General features: G+C 43.0%; 1 protein-coding gene across 1 annotated transcript; it reads right to left on the bottom strand.

The window, feature by feature from the left end:
* rnf169 (ring finger protein 169) lies at positions 1 to 8,707 on the bottom strand. The gene is made up of 6 exons (XM_061972028.1): positions 8,367 to 8,707; positions 8,144 to 8,205; positions 8,009 to 8,068; positions 1,807 to 1,907; positions 1,644 to 1,728; positions 1 to 1,574 (listed from the first exon to the last, which is right to left on the bottom strand). The coding sequence occupies exons 1-6, from the start codon at positions 8,620 to 8,622 to the stop codon at positions 516 to 518; spliced, it is 1,623 nt and encodes a 540-aa protein (XP_061828012.1). The 5' UTR covers positions 8,623 to 8,707; the 3' UTR covers positions 1 to 515.
* Between the last annotated feature and the right edge of the window lie 1,517 nt (positions 8,708 to 10,224).

The following is a 10,224-nucleotide window of genomic DNA, read 5'->3' as shown; positions in this document are numbered from 1 at the left end:
TTTGATGTTGATAATTGTTTCAACTTTTTAATAATTTAGACGTGCTGTCATACAAAATGTCACAGTTTCAGTCATTTGGCACTCTGCTACATTGTCCAACACTCTTCAACTAGTTTAGAAAATGTGCATAATATCTTTGCTGTCAAAGAAAGTCAATTAAAGCTGGCATGTCAAGAAAAAAAGCCCTTCAGTGGAGGAGACAATCTCATTGGGACACCCCCTAAAATATACAGTATATGTCTATGTGTATATGTTACATATGTAGAAAAGGTTTGTGTTTAAAGTTATTGATGGAAACTGAACACCTTTGACACAGGCAATATGCTGATTTCAGGAATCAATGATAAAAAGCAAAGATGAGGGGAAAAATACTGCAGTAGAAGCCAAGTCTTTTGTCAACTTTGTGCTAACATTAGCTCAACATGTTAGCACAATGGAGAGAAGAAAAGTCATTTTACAGCATGATTTAGTTCCATTTAGAAGGTGAAAAAGAAAGTTTGGATTCGGTGGTTTGACTAGCGCTGCTTGTTGATTCGTCGAGAGCGCCGTAGGCCGCGCCTCCTGCGGTTCTGATTGGACATCCAGGAGCGCAGGAAGTACTTGTCAGGGCTGGTCCGGCAAGGGTTGCTCTCTCGGTCAAACTGTCTCTGCAGCTTCACGGCGAGGGCTCGGTCCCGCCTTTCCTGCTGGATGGTGCGGAGGAGGCGCTCGTCGAAGACCTCCGAGTCGCGGTCCTGGTCCAAGTGTTTGGTTTTCTGGTGGCTCTTCCTGCTCCTCTTTGAGGTAGTCGTCTGGTAGTGGACGCCGCTGTCGGACTCTATGCGGGGGCTCGACGAGTCTTTTGGCGTCATCTTACAGGACTGAAAGCCCGACTTGTGCGCGTACGGCGAGAACGAATGTCTGCGGCCGAACAAAGCCCCTCCCCCCCGCAGCTCCGGGACGCCCACAGTCTTGTCAAAGTCGGAACTTCCTCTGAAAGTCACCTCGCTGCTGTAGCGGACGGCGGGCACGCGGATCTTTACGGACTGTTTCTGAAAGGCCTCGCCGTCCACGCTCGGAGGGTCGAACACCAGCTTTCTCTTGTTGCTGGCGCCGCCCCGAACTCCCGAGGACACGCCCCCGCCGTCTTGGAGCTCCTTGACGGGGCTGGTCAGTGTGGCCTTGGAGTTGACTTTGAAACTTTGGCGGTCCAGCTCGATCTGCCGCCACCTCTGCAGCACGGCCGGGCTGGCCTCGTAGCTGGTGGGCTTAGTCAAGCCGCACGTTAGATTCCGGGGCGTGGACTTGATGATGATGGGCTCCAGCAGTCGGCCGTCCGCCAGGCGTTTGGGCGGCGTACAGGGCGAGCACACGATGGGTTTGAAGTGGTTCAGCTCCTCCGAGATGCTGTCGTTGCTCTCGGGACTGATGGAGCGCTCCGCTCCGAACTGAGGGAAGCTCAGCGGCGTTGCCGACGATGTGATCGCCGCACGCCAGGCCGGCCGGCGTTCGGGAGCGGAAACGGGCGCCGAGACGGAGCGGCTGTTCTCGGACGAGAGGAGGATTCCTGCCGTGAAGCTGTGACCGATGCCGACCTGAAATGACAGGAAGTGATGACCTCAGCTGCTTTAAAGAGCCACGCTAACTGCAACGGGACGTCGTACCCTGTCCAACATGGTCGCCTGCGAGAGCAGCTTCAGCTTGCCGCCTCTGTGCTCCAGCGTGCAGCTGCGGCTCCTCTGAGAAGACCTGGTGACCAAAAGGGCAGAGGTCAGGGGTCACGCCGCGCGGCTAACGACACAAAGCGAGTGTGACGAGCAGGACCACCTTGCGATGCCCGACGAGGTTCTGGTTCTCCTAACGAAGGCAGACAGAGTCCTGATCCTCTTGCCGATGGGCACCTCGTTCTCAGAGTCCGACAAAACTCCCTGGCAACAAGCGGCTCATTCACAACTTCATTCACTTTTCGGACTATTTAAGCCAGGGGTGTCAAACTCAATTTTAGTGAGGGCCACGTCGCAATTATGGCTGCCCTCAGAGGGCCACATGAGACTGGGAATAGTTTTACATATAAACATATAACAGCCTTTGCAAAGACAACACTTTTTGATTGTTATATTTTTTACAGATTGATGGACAACTTATGCAATTGCATGAGCAACATTTTTATGTCAAAATTGAAATAACAGTGATTTTTTATTTGCACATAAAATGATGTGGCGGGTCATTTGGGCCACAAAATGACGTGGCGGACCACATAATGTGCCTAATTAGCGAGCCATTATAAATGACGTAGCGGGTCACATTAGAACTATGTAGCGTGCCACATTAAAATGATTGAAAGCGCCCCAGTAAAATGATTGAAAGCGCCCCAGTAAAATAATGTGGCGAGGCCACAGTAAAATGATTGGATGAGGCACATTAAAATGATGTGGCGGTCCACGTTAAAAAATGAGGCACATTAAAATGATGTGGCGGTCCACAGTAACATTATGTGGCGGGCCACGTTAAAAATTAATGAGGCACATTCAAATTATGTGGCGGTCCACAGTAACATTATGTTACTTTAAAAAATAATGAGGCACATTAAAATGATGTGGTGGTCCACAGTAACATTATGTATACATAATATGCCTACGTAGCGAGCCATTATAAATGACGTAGCGGGTCACATTAGAACTATGTAGCGTGCCACGTTAAAATGATTGAAAGCGCCCCAGTAAAATTATGTGGCGGTCCACAGTAAAATAATGTGGCGAGGCCACAGTAAAATGATTGGATGAGGCACATTAAAATGATGTGGCGGTCCACGTTAAAAAAATGAGGCACATTAAAATGATGTGGCGGTCCACAGTAACATTATGTGGCGGGCCACGTTAAAAAATAATGAGGCACATTCAAATTATGTGGTGGTCCACAGTAACATTATGTGGCGGGCCACATTAAAAAATAATGAGGCACATTAAAATGATGTGGTGGTCCACAGTAACATTATGTATACATAATGTGCCTACGTAGCGAGCCATTATAAATGACGTAGCGGGTCACATTAGAACTATGTAGCGTGCCACATTAAAATGATTGGAAGTGCCCCAATAAAATGATGTAGCGGTCCACAGTAAAATGACGTGACGAGGCCACAGTAAAATGATTGGATGAGGCACATTAAAATGATGTGGCGGGCCAGATTAAAAATGAATGAGACACATTAAAATGATGTGGCGGTCCACAGTAACATTATGTGGCAGGCCACATAAAAATTAATGAGGCACATTAAAATAATGTGGCGGTACGCAGTAACATTATGTGGCGGGCCACGTTAATAATTAATGAGGCACATTAAAATGACAGTAACATTATATGGCGGGCCACATTTAAAAATTAATAAGAGGCATATTAAAATTATGTGGCAGTCCACAGTAAAATGATGTGGCGGGTCATGATAAAATGATGTGGTAATCCACAGTAAAATGATTGGGTGAGGTACATTAAAATGATGTGGCGGTCCACAGTAAAATGACGTGGCGAGGCCACAGTAAAATGATTTGATGAGGCACATTAAAATGATGTGGCGGGCTACGTTAGAAATTATTGGATGAGGCACGTTAAAATGTTGTGGCGGTCGACAGTAACATTATGTGGCGGGCCAATTTAAACATAATGAGGCACATTAAAATGATGTGGCGGGCCAGATTAAAAATGAATGAGGCACATTAAAATTATGTGGCGGTCCACAGTAATATTATGTGGCGGGCCACGTAAAAATTAATGAGGCACATTAAAATAATGTGGCGGTACGCAGTAACATTATGTGGCGGGCCACTTTAAAAATTAATGAGGCACATTGAAATGACAGTAACATTATATGGCGGGCCACATTAAAAATTAATAAGAGGCATATTAAAATTATGTGGCAGTCCACAGTAAAATGATTGGGTGAGGTACATTAAAATGATGTGGCGGTCCACAGTAAAATGACGTGGCGAGGCCACAGTAAAATGATTGGATGAGGCACATTAAAATGATGTGGCGGGCTACGTTAGAAATTATTGGATGAGGCACATTAAAATGACGTGGCGGTTCACAGTAAATTGACGTGGCCACAGTAAAATGACTGGATGAGGCACGTTAAAATGTTGTGGCGGTCGACAGGAACATTATGTGGCGGGCCACATTAAAAAATAATGAGGCACATTAAATATTGTGGCGGGCCACGTTAAAAATTAATGAGGCACATTAAAATGATGTGGCGGTCCACAGTAACATTATGTGGCGGTCCACATAAAAATTCATGAGGCACATTAAAATAATGTGGCGGTACGCAGTAACATTATGTGGCGGGCCACATTAAAAAATAATGAGGCACATTAAAATTATGTGGTGGTCCACAGTAACATTATGTGGCGGGCCATATTAAAAATGAATGAGGCACATTAAAATTATGTGGCAGGCCAGATTAAAAATAAATGAGGCAAATTAAAATGATGTGGCGGTTCACAGTAACATTATGTGGCGGGCCACATAAAATTAATGAGGCACATTAAAATAATGTGGCGGTACGCAGTAACATTATGTGGCGGGCCACGTTAAAAAATAATGAGGCACATTAAAATTATGTGGTGGTCGACAGTAACATTATGTGGCGGGCCATATTAAAAATTAATGAGGCACATTGAAATTATGTGGCAGGCCAGATTAAAAATAAATGAGGCAAATTAAAATGATGTGGCGGTCCACAGTAACATTATGTGGCGGGCCACATAAAATTAATGAGGCACATTAAAATAATGTGGCGGTACGCAGTAACATTATGTGGCGGGCCACTTAAAAAAATTAATGAGGCACATTAAAATGACAGTAACATTATATGGCGGGCCATATTAAAAATTAATAAGAGGCATATTAAAATGACGTGGCAGTCCACAGTAAAATGATGTGGCGGGTCATGATAAAATGATGTGGTAATCCACAGTAAAATGATTGGGTGAGGTACATTAAAATGATGTGGCGGTCCACAGTAAAATGACGTGGCCACAGTAAAATGATTGGATGAGGCACATTAAAATGATGTGGCGGGCTATGTTAGAAATTATTGGATGAGGCACATTAAAATGACGTGGCGGTTCACAGTAAATTGACGTGGCCACAGTAAAATGACTGGATGAGGCACGATAAAATGTTGTGGCGGTCGACAGTAACATTATGTGGCGGGCCACTCTAAACATAATGAGGCACATTAAAATGATGTGGCGGGCCAGATTAAAAATGAATGAGGCACATTAAAATGATGTGGCGGTCCACAGTAATATTATGTGGCGGGCCACGTAAAAATTAATGAGGCACATTAAAATAATGTGGCGGTACGCAGTAACATTATGTGGCTGGCCACATTAATAATTAATGAGGCACATTAAAATGACAGTAACAATATATGGCGGGCCACATAAAAATTAATAAAAGGCATATTAAAATGATGTGGCAGTCCACAGTAAAATGATGTGGCGGGTCAATGATAAAATGATGTGGTAATCCACAGTAAAATGATTGGGTGAGGCACATTAAAATGATGTGGCGGTTCACAGTAAATTGACGTGGCGAGACCACAGTAAAATGATTCGATGAGGCACGTTAAAATGTTGTCGCGGTCGACAGTAACATTATGTGGCGGGCCACTTTAAACATAATGAGGCACATTAAAATGATGTGGCGGGCCAGATTAAAAATGAATGAGGCACATTAAAATTATGTGGCGGTCCACAGTAATATTATGTGGCGGGCCACATAAAAATTAATGAGGCACATTAAAATAATGTGGCGGTACGCAGTAACATTATGTGGCGGGCCACATTAATAATTATGAGGCACATTAAAATGACAGTAACATTATATGGCGGGCCACATTAAAAATTAATAAGAGGCATATTAAAATTATGTGGCAGTCCACAGTAAAATGACGTGGCGGTCCACAGTAAAATGACGTGGCAAGGCCACAGTAAAATGATTTGATGAGGCACATTAAAATGATGTGGCGGGCTACGTTAAAAATTATTGGATGAGGCACATTAAAATGATGTGGCGGTTCACAGTAAATTGACGTGGCGAGGCCACAGTAAAATGATTGGATGAGGCACGTTAAAATGTTGTCGCGGTCGACAGTAACATTATGTGGCGGGCCACTTTAAAAATTAATGAGGCACATTATAATGATGTGGCGGGCCAGATTAAAAATGAATGAGGCACATTAAAATGATGTGGCGGTCCACAGTAACATTATGTGGCGGGCCACATTAAAAATTAATGAGAGGCATATTAAAATGACGTAGCGGTCCACGTTAAAATGACGTGGCGGTCGAAGGTAAAATGATGTGGCGGGCCACATTAAAAAAAATAATGATGCACATTAAAATTATGTGGCGGGCCACATCAAAAAATAATGAGGCACATTAAAATGACGTGGTGGTCCACAGTAACATTATGTGGCGGGCCACATAAAAATTAATGAGGCACATAAAAATAACGTGGCAGTCCGCAGTAACATTATGTGACGGGCCATCTTGAAAATTAAAGAGGCACATTAAAATGACGTGGCGCTCCACAGTAACATTATATGGCGGGCCACGTAAAAAATTAATGAGAGGCATATTAAAATGAGGTGGCGGTCCACAGTAAAATGATGTGGCGGGTTATGATAAAATGATGTGGTAATCCACAGTAAAATGATTGGGTGAGGTACATTAAAATGATGTGGCGGTCCACAGTAAAATGATGTGGCAAGGCCACAGTAAAATGATTGGATGAGGCACATTAAAATGATGTGGCGGTCCACAGTAACATTATGTGGCGGGCTACGTTAAAAATTATTGGATGAGGCACATTAAAATGATGTGGCGGTTCACAGTAAATTGATGTGGCGAGGCCACAGTAAAATGATTGGATGAGGCACATTAAAATGTTGTGGCGGTCGACAGTAACATTATGTGGCGGGCCACTTTAAAAATTAATGAGGCACATTGTAATGATGTGGCGGGCCAGATTAAAAATTAATGAGGCACATTAAAATGATGTGGCGGTCCACATTAAAATGACGTGGCGGTCGAAAGTAAAATGATGTGGCGGGCCACATTAAAAAATAATGATGCACATTAAAATTATGTGGCGGGCCACATCAAAAAATAATGAGGCACATTAAAATGACGTGGTGGTCCACAGTAACATTATGTGGCGGGCCACATAAAAATTAATGAGGCACATTAAAATAACGTGGCGGTCCGCAGTAACATTATGTGGCGGGCCATGTTGAAAATGAAAGAGGCACATTAAAATGACGTGGCGCTCCACAGTAACATTGTATGGCGGGCCACGTAAAAAATTAATGAGAGGCATATTAAAATGAGGTGGCGGTCCACAGTAAAATTATGTGGCGGGTCATGATAAAATGATGTGGTAATCCACAGTAAAATGATTGGGTGAGGTACATTAAAATGATGTGGCGGTCCACAGTAAAATGACGTGGCGAGGCCACAGTAAAATGATTGGATGAGGCACATTAAAATGAAGTGGCGGTCCCGGGCCTTGAATTTGACACCAGTGGTGTAGAACATATGCGATGGCATGTGCAACATTTTTCTGTCAAATTTGAAATAAATACATTTAGCCAAAAAGTGCTCTTTTATTTGCGACCACATAAAAACATTGTAGCGGGTCTTTTTTTAAGATTAACGGATGAGGCACATTAAATTGATATGGCTTTCCACAGTAAAGAGATATAGTGGGCCACAATTAAAAATTATGTGGCGTCGAGTTTGACACCTGTAAAGTAGAACATATGCAACATTTTTCTGTCAAAAATTAAAGAACAAATTTAAAATATATATATATTTCCAGCCTTTCACAGGCCACATAAAGGACGTGGAGGACCACTTAAAAGGAAAATCTAAATTATTGGATGGGGCACATTGAAATGATGTGGCGGGCCACATTTGGCCCCCGGGCCTTGATTTTGACACCTGTGATTTATTCAATGACTTACCGGCTCGTCTCTGCGCATGCTCCTCCTCTTCGCTTCCTCTCGGTCCTCACACAGCAACAGCTGAATAAAACAAAATCAGCATTTGGTTTTCCAAGCTTTTCTTGTAGAACTTTTTAACAGGAAGCAAAATATCACCTTGTGCTTCATGTTTGGACCTTCTGCTGACATCTGGACCAAACTTGGACACACAAAGAAGTCTGACAACACAAACACACACAGTTTTAAATGAAGAGTCCCTGGCTCCTCCTACTCAACAAGTCCCAACAAGTCCCTCCGTGTTGTCCTTCAACTTTCCAGTTCAAGAACGTTAACTTGCCGCCAGCCCATGGAGCTGACACCAGACCGGCTCGGCGCTTACCTGTCGGTGCTCTCCGGTGCTCGGCGTCCTTTACGGCCGCCCCGCCACTCTCGTCCTGGGTCCTCCGTCGTCCCCGGGCCGAGCAGGGCGGGCTGCCGGCGGATCGCACATGCTCGCGGGCGGCGCGGGTCTCCGCGCGGTTCGCGGGCGGACACGAGGAGGCGGGTCCGCACGCGGTTCTGAGTCTGGTACGGGACCGGGACTCGCCAGCGTCCGTCGCCTTCCCGGACCGTTGGACAGACCCCGCGGCCGCCATCTTGCCTGGAGAGTGTTCTGCTTCAAAACAAACCCCGCCCTTCCCTGCCAAAAACAAGGCTGGGCCTTCAAAATAAAAGTCTGGAAGGCCGTCACTTTGTTTTGTGAGACACAAAAACTAAACTATTGATAGATTTGCGGCTTTTGTTTTAATGCAATGGGAGCAATCAACATTGCTACGTAACCTGTACCTGAATTTCACGTGAAACGTCCATTTTTTAAACCGAAATTGTCAACCGGAAGTGAAGTATCATGTTTTAAAATTAAAAACAGAATGAACTAAACATTTGTGCTGATACTGGTTTACAGAAAAAAACCCAAATATATTTGGGAAATTGAAGCAAAATATATATATTTTTTAGTTGATACACGAGGCGCCTTCTATGCCACAAGATGTCAGTATTGCATTTAAACGCGGTTTGCACACCGTCAGAAGAAGTATTTGCGCATGCGTCAATAAGCCACATCTCTTGGAATTGTGGGTGTTGAAGTTCCAAATTAGGTAATTAATTTCAAAATACAGTACAGTATTAACCAAGGGAATATTTGCATTTCTTTATGAGTCTTTATGGACCGTGAGTGTGAAGCAGAACGTAATACAAATGTAATCAGTGTTAACGTATTACAATGATTTTAATTAGAGATAAATGCTTTAAAATGTAATATCGGAAATTATCGGTATCGTTTTTTTTTATCGGTATCATTTATTTTTAATTTTTTATTAAATCAACATAAAAAACACAAGATACACTTACAATTAGTGCACCAACCCAAAAAACCTCCCTCCCCCATTTACACTCATTCACACAAAAGGGTTGTTTCTTTCTGTTATTAATATTCTGGTTCCTACATTACATATCAATACAGTCTGCAAGGGATACAGTCCGTAAGCACACATGATTGTGCGTGCTGCTGGTCCACTAATAGTACTAACCTTTAACAGTTAATTTTACTCATTTTCATTAATTACTAGTTTCTATGTAACTGTTTATATTGTTTTACTTTCTTTTTTATTCAAGAAAATGTTTTTAATTTATTTATCTTATTTTATTTTTTATTTTTTATTTTTTAAAGGACCTTATCTTCACCATACCTGGTTGTCCAAATTAGGCATAATAATGTGTTTATTCCACGACTGTATATATCGGTATCGGTTGATATCAGTATCGGCAATTAAGAGTTGGACAATATCGCAATATCGGATATCGGCAAAAAGCCATTATCGGACATCCCTAAACGAGGCATTATGATGCAATATGTACATGCAGCTAGCCTAAATAGCATGTTAGCATCGATTAGCTTGCCAAATATGCCTGATCAGCACTCCAAACAAGTCAATAACATCAACAAAGTTCATCTTTGTGCATTCGCGCACAACTTAAAAAGTTTGGTGGACAAAATGAGACAAAGAAGGAGTGGCATAAAATATGTCTTTCTGTAGCATCGTTGAAGAAAGTTATACATGTAAACAAACTACGGTCAGTTCAAGGACCACAAAAAACGGCGCTCACCAAATACTCTCATCAGATAATCATGTTTAATATAAACAGTGGGATTTCTAACAATTAGGGAGGATTGTGTCATGTTGTCCTCCTACAGAACC

The sequence above is a fragment of the Nerophis lumbriciformis genome, linkage group LG17, assembly GCF_033978685.3.
Source record: "Nerophis lumbriciformis linkage group LG17, RoL_Nlum_v2.1, whole genome shotgun sequence".
Classification (NCBI taxonomy): Eukaryota; Metazoa; Chordata; class Actinopteri; order Syngnathiformes; family Syngnathidae; genus Nerophis; species Nerophis lumbriciformis.
This window is presented reverse-complemented; position numbering and strand designations above follow the sequence as displayed.